Raw genomic sequence first — 23,217 nt, 5'->3', positions numbered from 1 at the left:
TGGTGCAGCCATCGCAGCCGTGGGGTTCGGGAGGGGTTTCTGGAGGATGAGATGCCGCGGTCCGGGAGCGCTGGGATGACGGTGAGAGACGTGATGGCCTCTCGCTGAGTTTTGGTTTGGGTGGGGCAGTTAAACAGGAGCGGGACTGGCACCAAACTGTTGTCCCCCTGCGAGGTGTGGTCCCTTTGGCCCCCGTGGGTTCCCGCTCGGGGACAAATGGAGCCCAGGGTCCCTCCTCACCTCCTTTCTCCCTCCTAGGATGGGCAAGGGGAGACTCCTGGCTGGGCAGCACCCTGCAGTGCAGCCAGCAGACGATGGTGAGAAGTAGCTGGGGCTTCCCTGCTCAGCGGCAGCCCCTCAGTCCCACTGGTGGCTGCCCCCTGCCCTGCAGAAGTGACGGGCAAGGTCCTGCCAGCTGCACCCTCAGCTGCACCGTGCATGTGGACACGTGTGTTTTGGGGCCAGCCAGACGGTGGACCGCAGCGAGGAAGTCCATGAGCTGCTGGAGTATGTCAGACCCCCGATGAGGACAACCTGGGGCACGTCCAACAGATGTCCGTCCTTCACCTGCCACCGGCACCAAGTGCCTTGGTGCTCTGCTGGTATGGAGCAAAGATCCATCCGGCATCTCTGTGGGCGCTCTCCCCAGGAACGCGAGACCTTGGCGGAGAATTCAGCATGAAACTAAGCCTTTGTTAGAATAAAACATTGGCATCCTTAAAACATCCCTGAGAGCTCTTCAGTTATTGCATGAATGTGGGTAATGCAGAAAGCACCCGTGTCCTGGGCTGCGTGTCCAGCAGCGTGAGCAGCAGGTCGAGGGAGGGGATTCTGCCCCTCTGCTCCGCTCTGCTGAGACCCCCCTGCAGTGCTGCGTCCAGCTCGGGGGTCCCCAGCACAAGAAGGACATGGAGCTGTTGGAGCCAGGCCAGAGGAGGCCACGGAGATGAGGCGAGGGCTGGAGCACCTCTGCTCTGGAGACCTCAGGCTGAGAGAGTTGGGCTGGTTCAGCCTGGAGAAGAGAAGGCTGCGGGGAGACCTTAGAGCCCCTTCCAGTCCCTGCAGGGGCTCCAGGAAAGCTGGAGAGGGGCTGGTGCCAAGGGCAGGGAGTGCCAGGCCAAGGGGCATGGCCTGAAGCTGCAGGAGGGGAGATGGAGATGGGATGTGAGGCAGAAATCCTTCCCTGTGAGGGTGCTGAGGCCCTGGCACAGGTTGCCCAGAGAAGCTGGGGCTGCCCCATCCCTGGAAGTGTTTGCCCAGGAAGTCCCTCACCCAGCCATCCCCCTCCTGGTTCCTCGCTCCAGCCACGATGGGTTCTCTCAGCCCAACAGAGAGAACCCTGCCAGGGGCTGAGCAACCCCAAAGCCCTTCCCCAACACCCCCTTTGGAGGATGCCTTTCGGTTCTGCGTGGCTCCTGTCCCACTCACCCAGGAAGGAGAGAGGACACGCAGCCACCAGAGCTGCTTGTAGCAGCCTCCAGCAGGGAGGTTCCATTCCCTGGAAAGGTGCCGTCACTCTTGCCTTCAAGAAGGGCAAGAAGAAGGACCTGGGGAACCACAGGTCGGTCAGGCCTGTAACTCCTCTGTGTGGGGCCTGGGGGACATCCTGGCAGCCCTGGCAGCAACCCCCCACTCCCAGCCTCCTCCTGTTTCCATGGCAACCATAGATACAAATACCATGGCAACCCCATGGCAACAGCACAGGCAATGCCACCAGTTCCCACAGCCTGGACGTGGGCGGATGCCGGAGCGTGCTGTAACCGGAGATCTCTTCCTCTGTTCTTCATGGCCATCACCCTTCCAACCCTGCAGTGGTGGCCAGCAGTAGCTCCAGTTGGAGGAGAAGGGGTTGTCCTGCTGCACCGAGGTGACCAGACATGGTCATCTCAGACTCATCCGTCACTGTCATCCCAGGGCTGGGGGAGCAGGTCCCCCACCCTGGCACAGTCCTGCCTCTCCAGGTCTTCATCAGCTGCTTCATGTCCAACCTGGACCCCAGGGAGCCCCTTTCAGAGGGTACTTACTGTCCCTGGGACAGGAGCCATGCAGAACCAAAAGGCATCCTCCAAAGGGGGGTGTCGGGGAAGGGCTTTGGGGTCACTCCAAGCCCCTGGCAGGGTCTCAGCTCTGCTGGGCTGAGAGAGCCCATCGTGGCTGGAGCAAGGGAGGACAGCACAGGGTCTGTGAGCATGGGTGGAGTTGGGGTCAATAAGTGGGGATATGTCAGTAGATGATTTGTGGAAGACCCTATTGACTTCTAGGGTAGCCCAGCCGGCCCTCCCCACTGCCTGCTTGGCCCCTTTGGAGGTATCAGAGGTGGAAGAGCTCCAGGACCCAGGGAGCCGAGCGGTCTCCTCACCAGGGACCATCAGATGGCAAAAGAAGAGCAGATCCAGTCCCGTACTGGGTCCTTTCCCGCTAATCAGGGCCCGACCCCACATCTCCTTCCAACCCTGAGGGCCTGACCCTACTGCTCCCAAGGGCTGAGGGGACATGGGGTGCTGGCAGGGAGCACCCCCACTGGGGACCCCCCAGTGCTCCCATGGGCGATGGTTGTCCTATTGGGGTGCACCACATTGCTAGCTCTTGTCCCGGCTCCTGCTGAGAGCTCCCAAAAACGCCCGAGCGTCGCGAATGTTGCTCAGGGATCCCACCCGTGGCTTGGCACCCTGCGCTGCCGCAGCCGGCGTCTCCCCATCGCTGCCCACGGCAGACGCCCGCCCGCCCTTCTCCTGCTGTTTTCGGGGGGCTGGGGCCTGAACCGCTTGGGAAAAGGATTTTTCATCCCCTAAAAGTGAAAACAAGATTGATTATCAAAGTAAATAATACAAATAACAACTTCGCTGGAACTTGCTTTAGGTCGTGGGGGCTGGGGGGAGCCCCACACTCCTTGGGGTGCTGCAGGGGGGGCAGAGGGTATTTCTCCAGCTCAGGTTGGCCGGCCTCAAGATGGCAGCAATATCATGCAGCATGCCTCCGCCGCTCCGAGTGAGTGGGGACCGCTCCATCCAACCCTCCTGGCTCGAAGGACACCCCCAGCCGCCTCTCCTGGCATCGCTTCCCCTCTTCTTCTACACCACTCCGGTGTGACGCAACTTCTTCTGCTCCTTCTTGGTGCCCTCAAACGTCTACTGGTGGCTCTGGACCTGCAACCGGTGTCCTCCTCCATCACCCCGACCCTCCGGCCCTGGCCCTGCTCCCTGCCAAAAGTAAGTTGGTGCCTTTCTCCCTCGAGCAGCCCCACGCTGGGATGCTGGAAGCCGTTTCCGAAGCATCGCTCCCTAGTGATGGGAGAGGTGCTATTAATAAATCCCGTCAGATTTTATCGCTTCTCTCTGTGCCAATGAAGAGGGTGGTTTGGGGAAGGGGGGAGGCGGGGGGAAACCTGTTTCTCTTGAGCGTTTCGTAGCTACGAGCTCACCCTCGGTTGCAGGAGCATGGGATGGCTCAGCAGGCTGTTCAACCAGCTTTCCTGTAAGTCACGGGGCTGAATCCGCTGGGGGCTCGGGGTGGGGGGGCTCTTGGGTTGATTTTTGGCAGGGATTAGCAGGGGAAAAGGGTTGTCCTGCTCCCTGGGGGCTGTGCTGGCCAGGGCACGCAACCAACGTTGCCAGGGTCTCTCCCAAACTTGCGTGGAGCCCAGGCACCTCCTTGGGAGTATGTGGGTGAGACGGGACCCAGCCGAGGGGATGGAGAGGGAAAGGGGCGCGGAGGAGAGGGGTGCGCAGGGCTGGTGCACCTCCCGGGCTCCATGGAGCCGCGGCAGCGAGCAGAGGCGTCCCCCAGAGCCGGTTGGGGTCCCCAGAGCCGGTGGGGTCTCCCGCTCCCTCACCCCTGCTTCCCCCCTGCCCCTTGGGGGAGATGCCAGCCCAGCCGGGGCGTGCGGAGGGAGCTCCATCCCTTTGGCGGTGTTCAGGCGTGTCAATGGCTTGGCTGGCTGCGGGCAGGAGAGTGGGCGCAGGCTGTCGGCGCTGCTCTCCCTGCGTGGGAGGGCTGCCGCGGGAGCGCCGTGCTGGCTGGGGAAGGGGGTGACGGTGATTGACCCGTGTCCATCCCAAACTCTTCTGACCCCTGAGAGGGTCTTCCTCACGCCCAGAAGCTTTTTTGGTGTCTCTGCCTCTTCCCCTCGGTCTCTCGGGGTGCAAGGAGGTCCTGCTGCCCCTCCGTGCCCGGCTGCCGGAGCGTGCCGCGGGGCTGCTCCGACTGTCTTCCAGCGGCTGTAGCGGGAAGGGGCCGTGTCCAGGTTGTGCCTGGTGCGGCACCGGTCACTCCCAGGCATCACACCTCGAGGGGGGGTTAATTTGGGGGCAGCAGGGGAGGAGAGGGAGCTGAGCGGAGGAGGAAGGGATGGGAAGGAGACGGGGTGAGACCTGCAAGGGATGCCCACGCAAGGAGGCACCCCGCTGCGCCGGTGGTGGGCGCAGCTATCGAAGGGGCGGCACGGCAGGGACCTGCTGAGCAACGGGCGGGGGGATCCCTGGGGGGGCTGCAGCTCCCCGCGACCCTGCAAGCTCCTGCCCGGGGTTTGGGGAACGGCCCCATCGCTTCCCCATTCCCGCTCGGCACAGGGGTCCCACCCGCCACCCCCGCCACCCCCCGGGATCACGGCTGCCCCACTGCATACCGCGGGGTGGAGGGCACAGGGTGCACCCCATCGCTCCCCTCCTCCTCCAGCTCCTCCTTGGCCCCTCGGCGTCCCCCGCGCTGCCCAAACCGTTTCAGCAGAGCCCTGGGGTGGGGGGGGCAGCTGTTCTGGGGGGGCTGGCTGGCCGACCTCGGTGTCCAGCCGTGGAGGGGGTCCTCAGAGGAGCGTCAGCGCAAGCATTGGAGGGGGGCCCGGTGCACCCCACCAGTAGGGAGGTGTCGCTGCGGCCCGGGGGTGTGGCGGTGCCAAACGGCCGCCCCGTGACCACGAACGTCGGCCCTGGCTGCTCTTGCACCATCCTTCTTCCTGCCTCGGGTTCTTCCGCGGTGCTGGGGCGTCCCCCCGGGCCCCGTGCTTTTGGAGGGGACCCCAGCGACAGGGGCTCGCCAGGGGCGGCCTGCCAGATCCTCCCAGGTGCGAGCGGGACCAGCCCGAACGCCGGCTGCCTCGGGCTCCCTGCCCAAATTCCCGACTGATCCCAAGACCTGCCCCAACCCGCCTGCGGGACCGAGGTGTGGGGCAGGCCGGCTGGGCAGGTGAGGGGTCCCGGGCCTTCCTCGCCTCCTGCCTCCTCTTCCTCCCTGGCGTCGGCAGCACCCGGCAGCCCTGGCAAGCCCTTTCCGGAAACCGGCGGCGGGCGGGAGGAGTGGTTTCAACGTCGGTACCAACCCGCGGGATACGCACCCACCGGGCCAACCCTCCCCTCCGGCGACGCCACTGCCTTCCCCCGCCGACGGGTGAGGAGCACGGCCAGCCCAGTGGGGCTGAGGCAGCTCCCGCGTCCTCCACCAAGGTGAGACCCTCTGCCCGCTCTCGGGGGGACCCTTGGGTGCCGGGAGGGACGGGGCAGAGCCAAGGGAGAGCAGGGGTGGGTGCAGGACAGAGGCACCCCAGCCCGTTGTGGGGGTCCCTTCCCCAAGGCACCCATCCAGCCGCCCGCGCTGCCTGCGGTTGAGCTTCCTTGGCCCTCCCCGCGCGGGCCGACGCGTTGCGGCGGTGCCGGGGTGCTCGGGAGCTTGGGGGCACGAGGGCAGGGTGCAGCGCTCCCCCGGCGCTCCCCACCCTGCAAATGGCAATCAGGAGGTGCCTCGGCTCTGCTATCTGCTGCCGGCGTCAATGTTTGCCCAACGCCGGGGCGGTTCCTGCCTGCCAACATGCCTGCCTGCGCTCAACCGGCACGGCACGGCGCCCATCCGGCACGGTGGGGAGCAATCCCGGAGACCGGAGCGTTGCGGTCTGGTGCGGGGGCGGGCTCTGATGCAACAGCCCCGTGCGCTTTCTGCTGGGGTTCGATGCAGCCGGGGTGAGCGATCCCAGCGAGGATCCCCCCGGGACACGCTGCTCCCCCCCTACCCCAGCCCTGCCCGGGGAAATCTGCCCCGCGTCCCGCGGCTGGAGGGGGCGGCCGCACCGCTGGGTCCCCCGTGACGTCCAGGGGATGTCTGACCGCCCGGCCAGGCATCGGAAAGGACTTGGGGGTCTGGGAGGTGCCGCATGGGGCTGGGCCCGCCCCAGGGAGGTGGCCGGGAGCCGGTGACGTGCAGCAGCCAGGGAAGGCCGGGTGCGTGTCCCATGCCGGATGGGGGACTGCGCTGGACGAGGTACCGGCGTTAGGGCAGGGGGGTGGTGGTGTGTCCTGGGGGCTTCGTGGGCATGGTGATGCTGCAAGGGGCCTGCACCCCCATCTTGGCCCGAAACTGTGCCCAGCACAGGGGTATTTGCAGGACGACGCGGCCTTCGGGGCCCTGAGGTCGGTCGCGGGGGACACAGCCAGCTGCAGCGTCCCGTTGCGTCCCTCGCGTACCCCTCCTCGCTGGCTTTGTGCTGGAGGACGCCCTGGGCAAGGGGTGAGAACGGGGTGCAGGAGCACCCCAGGAACGCTCCCCTTCCCGCCCATCGCTCCCGCAGGCGGAATCGCCTCCGAGCGCTCCGCTGGCATCAGCCGCACGGCGAAGGCTGGGGCGGGGGGGGGATGCTGCAAGTTCACCCCCACGTGGCTGCAGATGACAGATCCTCGTAGCAGGAGCCCAAAGCCCACGAGCTTCCCGGCACCGGGCAGGGACGGGCAGCATCAGGATGCGGATCATCCTTCGGGTTCGGGTCCGCAGCCCTGATCCACAGCTCCCAGCCTCGCCTGCGAGGGCACGGGCGAGAGCCGGAGCAGGGAGAGCTGCAGGTGTCCGGGCAGGAGCCGCGGGGGACAGGGGCTGCACGCTCCGCGGTGTCTGCAAAGGACGGGCAGGGACACACGCCCAGCGCGTGGTGGTGTGCGTGCATGGGAAACACACCCTCGCCTTCGGCAGCCGTGCTTTGCACACGCTAGTGAGCACACGTGAGCGTGTGCAAGGGCACGCACGGGTCCGGCATAAGCGCCGCTGTCCCCACGCTCTGCGTTTCCATGCCTTTGCGCTCAGCTATTATTATTATTATTCGGCACAAAGGCTCTTCCAGGCGCTGGGGGCTGGGAAAGCAGCAGCTGAATCATTTTGCTTTTTCCCTGGCAGAGTTATTACTCATGAGGGGTAGACGGAGCTGGGAACCTTTGGTGCAAAGCCTCGCTCGTGTTTCACATTGCAACGGGGGCAGACCCCGTGCGATACCCACGGCTCCTCCGCTGAAGCATCCGGGCAGGCAGGAAGGGTAAAGCCCAGGATGCTCAGCACAAAAATCCCAGGGAGACCTTTCCCTTTGGAATCACAGGGGTAAAATTAGATTTTTTCCCTCGGAAAATCCTCCCGAGAGGGTGGCAATCCCTCTGGCTCGGGGGTGTTTTCCCCCGGGATGGGGCTGGCCGGCCGGAGCGCAGGTCCCGTGGGGCAGGGAAGGACAGTGCCGGTGGCATCGCAGCAGGACACCCAGCTCTGTTTGGGGAAGTGGCTTCGAAGGGGGAACAGGAACACGACGCGTTGGAGACGTGGCTCCCGTCAGCCCCCGGCGAAACCTCGCAGGACTCAGTTGGGCTTTTCATTTTGGGGTGGTTTGCTATGTTTTCTGTTAAAAAATGACTTAAAATGGCATCAGCAGAACTCCGGTTCCCGCAGGGTAAAACCCAGCAGCTGTGTCCCGGGGCGGGAGGCTTCTCCCCGGCTGTAACCACCAGTAAGGCGGGTTAGCTGGTGCACTGGGCTGAACTGGGATGGCCTCGCTGTGTAGAAAGGCACCGCGGAGGGAAGGAAGTGCTGCAGCATCGCTGCGAGCCGCTGCTCCGGGTACCCCGGAGCCCACGGCTTCTCTGAGCAAAGAGCCGCTTGAAGGCACAAGCAGTGCTCCCCTTTGGGGAGAAAAAAACCCCAAACCCCCACATTTTGAGGGCATGAGTTATTTCATCCCAGGGACGACTCAAAAACAGTGGCCTGAAAGTGTCCGTTTTGCTCCTTCGGACTGGAAAGCTGCACGGTGATGCCCTGCGTGATTTCCACCGAGGTTTTCAGCATCTTGGCCCTGTTAACTGATGGGGGAGAGCTCTGCCTGCCCCCTGCCCGCAGCCCTGCCTGCAGGGCATCCTGCTGCCTGCCCCGCTTGGCTCCCGGCGCTGCCCGGCCAGCCTCAGCCCCGTGCCGTTACTTGTGCACGTTCGATAGCCGTCCAGCTCAGCGGGAGTGCTGCCACGGGCAGGAGCTTGCCACGGGCAACTCGACCTCCGTCTGGTGTCCTAAGCTGACCCCTGCAGCCCGGGGTGCTCTGCCTCGGAGCCTCGTGCAAGCTGCCGCACGCCTGGCCGTGCTGCACAGCCTGCCACGCTGCACATCTGGTTACGCTGCACAGCCTGCCACAGTGCACATCTGGCTCCTCTGCACACCCTGCCACGCTGTGCATTGTGCCACACTGCACACCCTGCCACGCTGCACATCTGGTTACGCTGCACACCCTGCCACGCTGTGCATTGTGCCACACTGCACACCCTGCCACGCTGCACATCTGGTTACGCTGCACACCCTGCCATGCAGCACACAGTGCCACACTGCACACCCTTCCACACTGCACAACTCGCCATGTCGCACACCCCGCCACGCTGCACACCTCCCCATGTCGCACACCCCACCATGCTGCATACCGTGCCGTGTCGCACACCCTGCCACGCTGCACACCTCCCCATGTCGCACACCCCGCCACGCTGCACACCGTGCCACGCTCCCCGTGCCCAGCTACGCCCCGTGCAGAGCTGCCGAAGGAAATCACCTCTTCCCTTGGCGGGGCTCTGCAGCTGGAGGCTTTTCCTTGCCCCTTCCCGCCGGGCGAGCGGGGGAGCGCTGGGTGCCAGGCCGGGGGGAGCCATCCCGCAGGGCTGGGGGAGCTGCTCTGGGGCTCCCCTCCTGCTCTGACCCGCAGCAGGGCACACGGCAGAGGAGGAAGAAGAGGAGGAGGAAGGGGGGGCTGCCTTCACCTCCCTCTGCCGCCACGGCCAGAGGCAACACACCTGCCTGTGCTGCCCGTCCTCCCCTTGGGGCCCCGGGGCGGCTTCCAGCCAGCGGGGAATTTCCACCTGGCATTTTGCTGCCTGGTTTTATCTCCACAGGCTGAAGCACTGAGACATTTCAGACGGGAAATTCCCCCCACCAAAATCCCCAAAGCCTTCCCCTTGCAGCGACAGCATGGGATGCTCCGCTCTGTAGCAAGAGCATCCCTGTCCCGGCCCTGGGCTGACCGGGGCTGCCGCTGCCTTTTCTCCTGCTGGCACCCGCCCTCCCATCCCAAATCAAAAAAAAAAAAAAAACACCAAAAAAAAACCCTCGAGGTCAAAACCTAGGGACCTCGCACTGAAAAAAGGTTAGAAATCACCCAATTTGGGGGAGTTCAAGGGGAAAAAAAAAAAACAAAACAACTGTCGTATTTTGGCCTGAGCTGGTGCCCCTGCAGCTCAGGTCAGGCGGGCAGAGGGTTGAAGGCGCCTCAGAGGGTATTTGGGTTGTTTCATTTCTTAAAATGATATTTTAAACGTTTATCTTTCCGAGAAAAGGGCTGAAAACTTCGCAAAGTCTAAAAAACTTTCAGTTTGGTGGCAAGCCGGTCTTGCGTAAGCCTGTGCAGCAGCGTGATAGCGCGCGCTGGAAATGATTGACCAGCAGGAAAACAAAATGCTTAATTAAATGACAGCAATTAATTTCCCCCAAACTCAGCTGAATTCTCCTGGGAAATGCAAATTTCCCACATTTTGCAAACCCGGGCTCTGCTGCTGTGTGGGACTGCGCAGCTCTAACGCAGCCCGACCGGATGGGTGGCTGTAAAGCCGTGCCGCAGCCGTACAGGACAGTATAGATAATATAACGGCTGGTGCGGGACCTGCTAACGAACCTACCAAGAATATTGAGAGGGCTCGGTGGCAAAGCCTGGCAGTTTGAAAAGGGAAATGAGTTTCGAAGCAGGGCTCGAGGGTGACTTCCGAACTGGTGCTTGGTGGTTTTTGCCCCGGGGAAGTCGTCACTGTGCGGTGCGACCTCGGCCAAGGGCTTTTCCAGGCTGCGGACGAGAAGCTGGAGTTTGAAATTCCCGGTCGGTGCAAGGAAGGAGTTTGGGTGGGGGCTGGAGGAGCTGCAGCTTGGCATCCTCCCGGGAAAATTTCTGCCAAAAAGAGCCATAACCTAGCCAGGAGTTTTGGAGGAGATGAGTTTCCTTCAGAAAGCTGAGTATAATAAGTGGAATTAGCGTAAGCACCCAGAAACGGGTGCCCTGCCTGGGGGGTATCTGGGTGCGGTGATGCCAGCCGCATCCCACGGCCGATGATGCCCAGTGCCAGCTCCCTCCCAGCCTCGCACACGGCAGGAGGTTCTACCCCAGACCCTCTATTTTCCTTTCCCTCCCCCTTCCCGAAAGGCAGCAGGAGCAGCATCTCCTGTGATTCCCACGGGTTGCCTGGCGACGGGGATGCTTAGCGACCGGGACCCGCCGTGCACGCTTCCCGCCGTGCCAAAAATGATGCTGCAAGCCCTTACCCGCTCCGCTTCCTTCTCCTGCAGAAAGGTTACCGGGAAATACGCCCACCCTGTTCCTGGGAAGCTGTTTCCCCTCCTGGAGGGGAGGCTTTGAATGCTGCTCATGGGTTATTTGTGTGAGCTCGAGTGGTTTGGTTTGGTGGGGAAGGTTGAGTCCTGCCAACCCCTTGGCCTGGGGATGCTCCTGCATCATCCCAGGGCGGGAAGCATCTCCCGCATCCCCTCCACAAGTGCCCTCAAGGGCTTTCGGAGCCCCCCGGGCCTGATTTTGGGAGCTCTTCCAGGCTATTGGCATGTTTGACACTTTTCCTTACACCATAGTCGCATCATTCTTGGCTGGAGAAGTGTTGGACTCATTTTTGGCTCTGAAAGTACAAGAAAAAACACGGATCGAGTGATAATCCCGTTATTAATTGTAAGAATGAGTGGGAGCCCAGGGACTTACCCCCAGTGCAGGATCGGAGCACGTCTGTGAGGCGCTGGACCTCGGTCCCTGGGCTGGAAACCAGATCTCAGAGCCTGCCCGTGAGCCTTTTTGTGTCTGGCAGCGGCAGGCAGGGGAATATAAAAATGCAGCTTTGCTGGCTCCGGTGTGAGTTGGGTCTCTCCTGGCATAAAAGATGAGGGATTTAGGACAAATCCCTCTTCCTGTAAAACCTGGGGCTGCTCAGGGGGCGTCTTTTCCCCCTGCGGCCGTGGGATTGCTCCTAGTTGGAGCAGCGTGGAGGAGGTGATAGCTCTGGCATGGCCAAGGGACAACGCTCAGGCAGGAAGTTCTTCCATTGGGGTGGAGACCAGAAGAGACCGTTGTAGCAAACCTTGTGTCTGAAATGTGGGTAGTCTGCCCGGGGGGAGGATGCTGTGGCCCCCCTGCAGCCATGGGGCTCACGAAATGTGGGCCCCCTCCAGAATGAAACAGGAGACCTGGTTACCGGGGGTATGGAGAAGACTGAGGTACTCAACGACTTTTTTGACTCAGTCTTCACCAGCAACGGCTCCAGCCACATTGCCCAGCTCACAGAAGCCAAAGGCGGGGCTGGGAGAATGAAGAACTGTAGAAGATCAGGTTTGAGACCACCTAAGGAACCTGAAGGTGCACAAGTCCATGGGACCTGATGACATGCATCCGCCAGTCCTGAGGGAAATGGTGGATGAAGTGGCCAAGCCACTCTCCATCATATCTGAGAAGTCCTGGCAGTCCGGTGAAGTTCCCACTGACTGGAAAAGGGGAAACAGAACCCCTGGTTTTAAGAAGGGTAAAAAGGAAGATCCGGGGAACTACAGGCCGGTCAGTCTCACCTCCATGCCTGGCAGGATCATGGAGCAGATCCTCCTGGAAACTGTGCTCAGGCACATGGAAAATAAGGAGGTGACTGGTGACAGTCAACACGGCTTCACTAAGGGCAAATTGTGCCTGACGAGTTTGGTGGCCTTCTACGATGGGGTTACGGCGTTGGTGGATAAGGGAAGGGCAACTGACGTCACCTACCTGGGCTTGTGCAAAGCATCTGACACTGTCCTGCACGACACCCTTGTCTCTAAATCAAAGAGATATGGATTTGATGGATGGACCACTTGGTGGGTGAGGAATTGGCTGGATGGTCGCACTCAAAGAGCTGTGGTCAACGGCTCAACATCAAACAGGAGACCAGTGAGGAGTGCCGTTCCTCAGGGCTTGGTGTTGGGACCAGCACTGTCTAACATCTTTGTAGGCAACACGGACAGTGGGATCAAGTGCACCCTCAGCAAGTTTGCCAACAACACCAAGCTGTGTGGTGGGTCGACACGCTGGAGGGAAGGGATGCCATCCAGAGGGACCTGGACAGGCTGGAGAGGTGGGACCGTGTGAACCACATGGAGTTCAACAAGGCCAAGGGCAAGGTCCTGCACGTGGGTCAGGGCAATCCCAAGCACAACTCCAGGCTGGGCAGGGAATGGATGGAGAGCAGCCCTGAGGAGAAGGACTTGGAGGTGTTGGGGGACGAGAAGCTCACCATGAGCCGGCAACGTGCGCTGGCAGCCCAGAAAGCCACCCGTGTCCTGGGCTGCGTGTCCAGCAGCGTGAGCAGCAGCAGGTCGAGGGAGGGGATTCTGCCCCTCTGCTCCGCTCTGCTGAGACCCCCCTGCAGTGCTGCGTCCAGCTCGGGGGTCCCCAGCACAAGAAGGACATGGAGCTGTTGGAGCCAGGCCAGAGGAGGCCACGGAGATGAGGCGAGGGCTGGAGCACCTCTGCTCTGGAGACCTCAGGCTGAGAGAGTTGGGCTGGTTCAGCCTGGAGAAGAGAAGGCTGCGGGGAGACCTTCGAGCCCCTTCCAGTCCCTGCAGGGGCTCCAGGAAAGCTGGAGAGGGGCTGGTGCCAAGGGCAGGGAGTGACAGGCCAAGGGGCATGGCCTGAAGCTGCAGGAGGGGAGATGGAGATGGGATGTGAGGCAGAAATCCTTCCCTGTGAGGGTGCTGAGGCCCTGGCACAGGGTGCCCAGAGAAGCTGGGGCTGCCCCTGGCTCCCTGGCAGTGTTCAAGGCCAGGTTGGATGGGGCTTTGGGCAAGCTGGGCTAGTGGAGGGTGTCCCTGCCCATGGCAGGGGTGGCACTGGGTGGGCTGGGAGGTCCCTGCCCACCCAAACCATTAAAAAAGCAGAAGTGCTGGGAGGTGGCTGCAGAGCTCCCCTGCCTGGGAAGGAGGTGGCCAGGAGCAGTTAGCAGGGGCTCAGAGGGACATTTTGTCTTCAGGACAAGGCACCACATTGGCCATAGCCAAAAAAAGCGGGGCTGGCCATCCCTGAGCCCCTCACCCTGTTGCACCCTCGTGAGGAGCCTTGCACGCTCATCCCAGCACCTCGGGGACCAGCGTGCCGTCAGCCTGCCGTCTCCTCCCCGCGCAGCCTCTGGCAGAGCCGCCGTCCCCATCTCCTGGTGAGCCGTTCCTCCCCAGATGGTCCTGCCTCGTCCCATCCCCGGCTCCAGATAAACACGGAGCCGGGAACACGGAGATCCTTCCCCAGTGCCTGAGTCACCCCCTCCAGCTGAGCTGCCACGCGTGGGCTTTGACGGCAGCTCTCCGGGTGTTATTTCTAATTCCCCCAGGAACGCGTCGCCGGTACCGGCCGTCTCACCGGCTGTTCGGGTGTAGGTCGCAGTCGCGGTGTCGGGATGGGAGATGGGATGCGGGGAGAGATGGGATACGGGGAGAGATGGGGACCCTGCACCCAAACCCAGCCACGCCGATGATTTCCCGGTCTGAGAAAGGGCAGCGCCTGCTTTAGGGGGGGGGATAACCCCCCGCAGGAGACAGGACGGGGGGTCCTGGGCTGCTGGCGTAGCAAGACGGGGAGAAATACAACGGGACCTGAGGAGGTCTGGGGGATGCTTGTCATCTGCTGCGGGGGGTTCGGCTGTTTTGGGGAGTTGCTGCACCGGGGATGGAGGTGTCAGCGGGGGGGGGTGTGTGTGTGTGTGTTTTGGGGTCCCTTAGCAGAGGGGAACCGCCTCTGTACCTGCTCCGACCCCCCTCCCAGGCAGCCTGTCCCCACCAGCCGGAGCCTGTGTCATTTCCTTTGCTTTGCGAAACGCAGGCTTCCTCTGCGGGGACATCACGTGAGGAGCCCTCGGTCCCCTGCCTGCCCTGGCGCTGCCTGCCCGGGGAGGGGGGCAAAGGGGGCGGCAGGACCATCCCGGTGACCCCCAGCCAGCTCCCAGCGCTGGACCACGCTCCCCGCTGCCATCCCATCTCACGTCCCACGTCTAAAGGCCGTCGCATCCCCCTTGCCAAGCCGGCGGCATCGTGGCTGTGCCGGGGATGTGCCGGGTCCGGCTGGTGCAAAATCCCACGGGGCTGGTGGGAAAGGGGAAGAGATGCCCCGGGTGGGCAGGACCGGGGGGAAGAGGGGACGGGGGACGGGGATGGGACGTGCAAGGCAGCGGGGCTGCGGTCGAGCAGGCTGCGGCGATGGGCAAGGCAGGACAGCCGGCGTCACACCCCAGGGCAGAGGCTCGTATCTGGCTGGGGCTCGGCTCCCAGCCGCCACCGAGGTGCCGGCAGCACCCTGAGGTCACACGCCGTGTTTTTGTGTCGCCAGCCATCCATACCTGGCCAGGAGCTGCAGCGGGGACACAAACCCCCTGCTCCCCCTGCCCGCCGGGGACAGGGCTGAAGTGATGGATGGGAGCTGGGCAAGGTGGGGTTGGGGGAGATATGGGGAACAAGAGATAAGGCCGGGAGTGCAGCAGGGTGGTCACACCGCTGCGGGTGCTCGCTGGGACAGCACCCACCCCTGCTCCCAGTTATATGGTGGAAACTCACTGGTTTCGGTGCCGAAGCAGGGCTGGAGTGTGGTGCCGTAGGTGCCAAACAGGGTGAGAGCCTGAGAGCCCGCCTGTTCCGCCCGGGAACCAGAGCAATAAAGTCATGAGTCATTTAAATACCTGCATAGATAGGGGAAGGGTTGGGGAAAGAGCAGGCAGCCCTGCCTGCTGGGCCCTGCCCGCGCTGGCTCCTGACGTTGAGGAATGCTGCTCCCGGGGTGACTCAGGCTGCGCTGGGATCCCCAGCTTGCTCCCGGGGCCGTTTTCCTCGGACGGAGCCGGCGTCCAACTTGGCGGCTGCCAAGAGAAGGGGCAGGACGGTTCGGGGAGGGATGTGCTGGGTCCTGGCATGAGGGATGATGGAGCCGACGGGCCGGTCTGGCAGCCAGAGACCCTCCTGGGTGGCCGGGGTAAGTTGTGGGTCGCCGTTGTCCCCGTCCCCTGGTTCCCGCAGGGTCAGATTCCCCCCCTCCCCGGCGCAGCGCTTCGGGGTCGTGGCATCGCCCAGCGGGAGTTTGGGGTTTGCAGAGTAGGGGGATGCGAGCTGCCTGCCCTGCCTGCTCTGCCTGCATCCGCCGCCCCGCGCCGGGACCACCCAAACTGGTCTCCTGTGCTGGGTGAGCCGTGCCTCAGTTTCCCCATCTGCATGACGGGTTCGAGCAGCCGCTCGCGGCACGTGGGTGAGCGTGGGCCCTGCCTGCCTGGGTGCTATGCAAATGCCTCTGCGCACACTTGTCAGCTGCAGCAGGAAGCACCAGCTCCGTGAGCGCCGGCTCTGCGCGGGGACAGAGGGGACGGCCGCCTCGCCGTAAGTGCCGCTTGCCTCCTGCTCCCCCTTCCCTGGGTGCCTGGGTGCCCCGGGGTGCGACGGTGGGACGGAGACCCTCACCCCGAGGAGGTGGGCAGAGGGCTGAGCACGTGCAAACTCATCACACCGAGTTGGGGGAAGGGGCTCGGTGGGGTTCCAGCGTGTCACTGCGGCCGTGGCCGTCAGCGGAGGTGTGTCGGGGGTTTGGGGTAGGGCTGGAGGAAGCGGCACCCGGGGGGCACCAAACTTTTTGAAGAGCGTGAGAGCGACTGGAAAAACTTCCTGGTGTGGGAAGTGTGGCACAGGAGGTGGCTCTGGGCCGCCGTGGGGACCTTTCGGGGTGTCACCCACAGGAGAGGGTGACAGGGGCTGACGGGGGGGACGCAGAGGCTGCAGCAAGCGGATGTCGGTGACGGCAGCAGCGGTGCAAGCTCTGGGTTCTGTTCCGTGGGCTCCTTCGTCCCCGTGTGCCTGGCGGGGGCTGCATCACGCGTCCCACACCGCTGTCCCCACTGGGGACAGAGCCGGCTCCATGGGACGCGTCCCCACGCCGCAGGGGAGGCGAGTGGGCAGGGGGTGGAGGTTCGGGGGGCTCGGGCTGCGGCCAGGGCCCCTTCTCCATCCTCCAGCCAAATGGATGCCCGGCCGGGGGGCAGCTGGGACGTGCCCCCCCCTCCCTGGGCACTGCACAGCCGTGGGGCAGGCAGGGTGCGGGCAGGGTGCAGGCAGGGTGCGGGCAGCACCTTTGCTGCACTTTGCAGGCTTTATGTCGGACAGGCGTCGTGGCCTGGGGTAGGGGTGTGCAAGGGCGGAGTGTGAGCCCCGGGCGTGCGGGAGCCGGGAGACCGCGGGGTGCTCGGCTGGAGGGATGGAGCCGTCCCGCACATCCGTGCCGGGTCCGGGGGGACACGGAACTGCGGGGTGTCCCCTTGTTCAGGCTGGCTGCCTCCGGCCCTGGCCGTCTGCAGCCGCGATGGTCGGCGGTGCTGCTCAGGGGCAGCGGGGTGCTGGCTCCCTGCAGGGTGCTGTTTGTGGGGTGCTGTCTGCAGGGTGCTCTCAGTGGGGTGCTCTCTGCAGGGTGCTCTCTGCAGGGTGCTGTCTGGGGGGTGCTGTTTGGGGGTGCTGTCTGTGCAGTGCTCTCTGCGGGGTGCTCTATGCTGAATGCTCTCAGTGGGGTGCTGTCTGTGGGGTGCTGTCTGTGGGGTGCTGTCTGCAGGGTGCTGTCTGCAGGGTGCTGTCTGTGGGGTGCTGTCTGTGGGGTGCTGTCTGCACCCCGCTCCCCAGCAGCATCACCACAGAGGGGACACCCAGCCCCAGCCCTGGCCCCGTGGGCTCAGCTCCGTCACTGCACTGTGGGGGGACGTGTCGTGGGAATGGGACTGGAAGAAGAAAACGTGAAGTGAAGACAAAGTGGGGAAGAAGAAGAAAAGCCTAAGTGCAACGTTCCGGGCGGGTGTGCTCAGCAACTGCCCCTCTCAGCTGGGAGCGGGTGTCCCCCTCCCTGGGGCTGGCTTGGGCCATCGCCCCCACCCCACCACCTGCCTGGGAGGATCCCTCCGAAACCCAGAGCATGCAGGGTTCAGCTTTTAGCTATTTAGCAGAAGAAATCTTGAGTTTAGATATTTCTGGGAGGAGAAGCTCTTTGGGTACCAGCCCCTTCTGCAGAGCGACGAGCTCTCGAGCAAAGTCTGCAGCGGGGCGTTTCTGCGCCGGCTGCCGAGCTGCGCCGGGCTGTCGCTGCCTTTGCTTGACCCTGTTGCTGCTTGAGCCCAGGTGAGCAGGAAACCCTCATCCAGCACTGCACGACGCTGGCTGGCCGCAGCGTGGACGCGTTCTGCGGGCTGGCGTTGCTCGGGGGCGGGGGGGGATGCGCATCCGTGATATCGCTTGCAGGGATGGCCTCATCTTCCCCGGCAGGGCAAGGCGGGATGCCCTGGTTGTCCCCGCTTTGGCCAAGCTCTTGTAACCCCGCATGGGAAGGGGACCTGGCTGAAAGGGACATCACACGCAGAGAACCAGCCCATCGGAGTGTTCTGCAAAGGATGTGGGTTGCTGTAAGAACCTCCCTGTGCAGCCTGAGGCACTGCTGTGAAGGAAAGAAAAAAAAAAAAGAAAAGAAAAAAAAAACAAACAAAAAACCCCAACGCAAAACCCGGTGTGAAAATGCACGTGAGCTCACGTGCACGTGTCCGTCAGCGTGGCTGGGCTCAGTGCCAGCCCGTGCCGGAGCCGAGGGGTGCCCGGCTCAGCGCTGCTGCCTTGCTCGGGTCCAAGGTTAGCATCCCGGCATCCCATCGCCCGCCTAGCAATGCTCCGTCGCAGCCACGGGCACGCGGAGCCATTTTACCCCCCCGCCCTTCCCCGTTCCCTTGGAGAAACCTGAAAAACAAAGTCTGGGCCGTCCACGCATTGCGCCGCTGCCAGCAAACCCCTTTGCACGGCCCCGAAGGTGCCAGGCTACGCCGCGCGTATTTTTAGGCCGGTGACTCAGGCGAGTTGCTTTAAAAAGACGAAGCTCGCGGGAGGCAGCACACGGCGTCCCGCCGGCACGCGTGCTCGTGCGGGGCTGTGATTACGGCGAAGCCGCCTCTGAGCGCCGTGCAAACGACGGTGCAAATCCCAGCGAGGAAGGAGAAACGGGGGAACGGGGAGAGAAAAACCTCAGCAGCCGGCGGCCTCGGGAGAAGGGGGTGCTGCCGGCAGCTCCTCTCCGCGTGTTTTTCTCGCCATCCCCGCGTGGTTCTGCAGAGGCCGGTGCGGGGGGGTTCGGCCGCAGCCCCCACCCGCGGCAGGGCAGCCAGCCGTGGGGTTTGGGCTGGCGCTGCCCTGGGGGAGATAAGGGATGCCCATGGGTGTCGTGGGACCCCCAGCCCCACGCACGGGGACGTATGGGACATCCCGTAGCCCACCCACCCCCTCACCCCCCTGCGGCATCTTCCAGGTCTGCTCCTCACCCTGCCTGCCTTCGCAGGGCAGAGCCGGGGAGACCCCCCCAGAGCCCCCCAGCTTCTCCCCAGCCCCTCTGTGCCCCCCCCCCCAGCTCTGCCGGGACCCCCCCGGAGCCACCCTGGGACTTTTCCGCGTTGCAGACCTGGAGTGACACGCGAGAGCTGCAACGCTCCGGTTTGCAAACGCCTCCTCGGCTGGTTAATCAGTAACTCGAGGCCCGAGCTCAGCTGGGGCTCCAGCTCAGAAGCAGCTTACTGGGTGAACTTTCACTTTTTTTTTTTCTTTTTTATTTCACTCAGGAAAAAAAAAAAAATGTGGTTTGGAGCAGCTCTTTGCAAACCTGAATTTGTCCCGTGCATCTGGCTGCGCTGGCTGGTTTTTTGCTCGCTCAGGCTCTGTGCAAAGCTCCGTGCTTTCCTGGGAAGATCCTGGCCGGGCTGGGACAAACACCTTTGCTCTTAGGGAGTTATGTGAGCTGAGTTTGCCCGGGTCTCAGCCCAGGTGCATGTCCAGAGAGGTGGAGAAAGCAACCCAGAGCAAACCCTTTTCTGTGCCAGCCCTGCCCAGCTTGCAACCCAAAAGCCAAATGAAGAGGAAAATTTTGGATTCATTCAGATCATCCAAGACCCACATACCCCATTAAATGTTGTTCTCAGCAAAGGGAAAACTCAAGCCACTTCCCTTCCGGCTCAAATGACATTTTTTGAGCAGGCTTCTGGGTTTTATCCCCTCTAAAAATAAAAGAGCAAATCGATATATATCAGTATCACCCTTCCAGGGGAGAAGGAACCTGGCTTGCTTGCCCCGTTTTGCTTTTTATTGGTTTGCTTTGGGTTTTTTTGCAAAGCTAGCTGCTAAATTCAGCTCGGTTGGGAGGTCATGTTGTTGAACCGCAGCTGCAGGTACCTGTGGTGGGAAGCTGCAGCCCGAAGCCTTCACCTGGGTTTCGTGGGTGGAAGAAAATGGTGAGTGGTGGGACACAGGGGTATTGCTCTGGAGGTGATGAGGACACGGAGGTATTGCTCTGGAGGTGACAAGGACACAGGGGTATTGCTCTGGAGGTGATGAGGACATGGAGGTATTGCTCTGGAGGTGACAAGGACACAGAGGTATTGCTCTGGAGGTGATGAGGACACAGGGGTATTGCTCTGGAGGTGGTGGGACACAGGGGTATTGCTCTGGAGGTGACAAGGACACAGGGGTATTGCTCTGGAGGTGATGAGGGCACAGAGGTATTGCTCTGGAGGTGATGAGGACACAGGGGTATTGCTCTGGAGGTGACAAGGACATGGAGGTATTGCTCTGGAGGTGGTGGGACACAGGGGTATTGCTCTGGAAGTGATGGGGACACAGGGGTATTGCTCTGGAGGTGACAAGGACATGGAGGTATTGCTCTGGAGGTGGTGGGACACAGGGGTATTGCTCTGGAGGTGATGAGGACACAGGGGTATTGCTCTGGAGGTGACAAGGACATGGAGGTATTGCTCTGGAGGTGGTGGGACACAGGGGTATTGCTCTGGAAGTGATGGGGACACAGGGGTATTGCTCTGGAGGTGACAAGGACATGGAGGTATTGCTCTGGAAGTGATGGGGACACAGGGGTATTGCTCTGGAGGTGATGAGGACACAGAGGTATTGCTCTGGAGGTGGTGGGACACAGGGGTATTGCTCTGGAAGTGATGAGGACACAGGGGTATTGCTCTGGAGGTGACAAGGACATGGAGGTATTGCTCTGGAGGTGGTGGGACACAGGGGTATTGCTCTGGAAGTGATGGGGACACAGGGGTATTGCTCTGGAGGTGACAAGGACATGGAGGTATTGCTCTGGAGGTGGTGGGACACAGGGGTATTGCTCTGGAAGTGATGGGGACACAGGCTCTGCTCGGAGGAGGTGTGAGTTGGGAGGGAGGGCACCCTTTGTCGCACTCTCTCTTGCTTTATTTTCTCTCCCCATCTCTGTCTCCATCCATCTCTCCTTCTCCTCCCCCCCCACCGGGGGTGTCCCCGCTGTCCCCATCCCACCCCTGCCTCTCCTATCCCCATCACCCCGCAAGGTGACCCCCCATTGTCCCCAGGGTCCCCGCGGTGCCAGCTCGGTGTCTGTCCCGCAGGGAAGGGATGCTCAGCTCCTAGCACCCCAGGCGTGCTGAGGATGTCAGCCATCCCCGAGGTGCTGGGTCGCCCACGGAGCAGCTCCTCCCGTAGCCTGGCTGGGACGTTGGAGGCCACCCTAGGCATGGGGACGTTGGAGATGGACAAGGAGGAGATGCGCATCCTCAAGGTCTGCTTCTACAGCAACAGCTTCAACATGGGCAAGAACTTCAAGCTGGTGAAGTGCCCCGTGACGACGGAGATCCGGGTACGTGGGCAGGGGGGTGGGCAGGGCAGGGGAGGGGGGGGCTGTGTTGTCCACCTGGCATCAGAGCTAGCTCCCTTCCAGGCACCCTTTCCCATGGCATGGTAGCCCCCAGAACGCCGTTGCTGAGAAGCACCAAAACCTGGAGAGCGGGGAGAAAATTTGGCCATCTCTGGTGGCCCCGGGAAGTTTGGAGAGGGTGAGGGCTTGTCGGCCCCACTGCTGGTTCCTGCCATGAGGATCATCCCCTCCTCGGGCAGCAAAGAGGAGTTTCCAGGCTACAGTTGATCTTGTCCTGGAGAAGACATCCCTGGGCACCATGCTGCAGGGTGCGGTGGGTGGAGGCCTGAGGACAAGTGGGTTTGGGACACGATGGTGCCTTGCGGGGCTGGGGCTCAGCTGCTGGCAGGAGGCTGGGGACAGCAGGAGCTGGGTCCCCACCTCTCTTCCATACTCGCATGGACACAGGTCCTCAGGTGAGGGGGACAGTGACCTTCACAGCCCCAAGCCCTCGGCATTTCCCCATGGCCACGTCACGGCGTTGCTGCCTGCACGGGTGACTCTGGCACCCCTAGACACCCCGGGGTGCACCCAGCTCCGAGGCCAGCAGCACCTCTTGCTCTCCTGGTCATACTGCAAGCCAGGACCCAGGTCCTTCCTCCCACCCCAGTGGGACTTCTGCACCCGACTTCTGCCCTTTGCTTGTGGGGACATGGGGTTGGGGGGACAGCAAAGGTGATATTGGTGCCTTTCCATCATGGACATGGTGGCTTTGGGCTGGAAACGTGCTCCTCACCCTTCCTACCTGGAGTCTTGTGGCTTCCCAGCTGGGGGAAGATGTCTGGGCGCTGGGGACCTGCCAGCCAGTGCCGGCTCTGCGCTTGGGTGCTGCAGGGTTGGTGTCCACCATGAGAGAGATACATGCCCTGGGTGCAATGGGTGATGTGGTGCCTTCTCCTGGCACAGTCCTCGGGACAGTGCGTTGCAATGAAGTCTTGGGGAGGTGACCAAAGTACAGCTGAGCTGGGGGTTGTTCCTCAACTGGTGGGATATCTCCAGGAGGAGGTTATGGCATGGCAGAAGGTTTCAGAGGAGCCGTAGGAGCAGGAGAGGACTCATCAGGCTGGGAAGGGGATGCCTGGGGAGGGGAAATGCAAGCGAAGCCATGGAATGGCAACAGTCCGGCTGTCCCCAGCGCAGGGATGGGAGCGCAGCCAGCAGGACACAGGAGTGGAGCAAGCCAGAAGTGGTCGCTCCTCGCCAGGGACAGCTTGGCCACCAGTTCTGTTAACAACTGTCAGCTTTTAGTTGGCTTTTTGTCTACCAGACTAAGAGCAGAGGCCTGGCAGGGTCCTGAGGACTCCCAGTCCACACTGGAGTTCTGGGGCAGGAGAAACAAGCTGCAGCACAAGCTCACCAGCAACAACGATGTCTGCTTTGCTACCTGCTCACAACCATCGCGTGTAGCTCGGCTGAGGCATAAGGAAGGGTGGAAATGGCCCAAATGGGCTTTTATCCCCGACCAAAAAACCTCTGGGAGGCTGGATGAGACATGTTCAGGCTGTGGGTTGTTGCAGAGCAAGCTGGAGGCATCTTTGGAGGCCTCACGTGGAGACTGCTGGGGCTGGTGGCTGCGCCCGGGGCTGTGTGTTCGCTCCAGGGACATTTGTGTTGCAGTTGTGCTGTATTTTCTTCTCATTTTCTATCTAAAGCTCACCTGGAGCCCGGCTGGGGATGCTCAGGTCTCAGCCCTGCTCCTTTTCACCCCAGGAGGTGATCAGGTCCATCCTGGTGAGCGGCCGCATCGGGCCCGACATCAAGCTGGCCGAGTGCTACGGGCTCCGCCTGAAGCACGTGAAGTCGGATGAGATCCACTGGCTGCACCCAGACCTAACGGTGGGCGAAGTGCAGGAGAAGTACGAGTGCTTGCACCTGGAGGCTGAGTGGAGGTAGGACCCATGGTGCTGGTGTCCCTCTGCATGGCCCCAAACCCACCCGGGACAGGGACACAAGGACCACTGAGCCCTGTTATAGGGAAAGCTCCTCCAGCGTGGTCCTCATCAAGGGGCTTTCCTGTTGCCAGGTATGATCTCCAAATCCGCTATCTGCCAGAGGACTTCATCGAGCGCTTCAGAGAGGACAGGACCACCTTGCTCTACTTCTACCAGCAGGTCAGAGGTGGTCCCGAGGGTCTCCTAGCCCCAGTCAAGTCTGCTCTCCATCCACCC

At 62.3% G+C, this 23,217-nt stretch overlaps 1 protein-coding gene across 12 annotated transcripts in view; it reads left to right on the top strand.

Annotated features, from left to right (window-relative positions):
* Positions 1-2,987: 2,987 nt before the first annotated feature.
* Positions 2,988-23,217, top strand: part of PTK2B (protein tyrosine kinase 2 beta) — a 36,556-nt gene continuing 16,326 nt past the window's right edge. For 2 of the 12 annotated variants that reach the window (XM_054819298.1, XM_054819297.1), the window contains exons 1-4: positions 3,381-3,474; positions 20,745-20,992; positions 22,760-22,938; positions 23,073-23,160. In XM_054819298.1, coding sequence (XP_054675273.1) covers positions 3,438-3,474; positions 20,745-20,992; positions 22,760-22,938; positions 23,073-23,160 — 552 coding nt within the window. In that variant the 5' untranslated portion in view covers positions 3,381-3,437. Of the gene's footprint in view, positions 3,210-3,380; positions 3,475-4,728; positions 5,439-6,170; positions 6,247-15,096; positions 15,287-15,563; positions 15,685-20,744; positions 20,993-22,759; positions 22,939-23,072; positions 23,161-23,217 lie in introns of those variants that run through there. The other 10 variants (XM_054819296.1, XM_054819292.1, XM_054819302.1 and 7 more) reach the window with 9 other exon arrangements.

This window comes from Grus americana, chromosome 3 (genome assembly GCF_028858705.1).
Source record: "Grus americana isolate bGruAme1 chromosome 3, bGruAme1.mat, whole genome shotgun sequence".
Taxonomy (NCBI): Eukaryota; Metazoa; Chordata; class Aves; order Gruiformes; family Gruidae; genus Grus; species Grus americana.
This window is presented reverse-complemented; position numbering and strand designations above follow the sequence as displayed.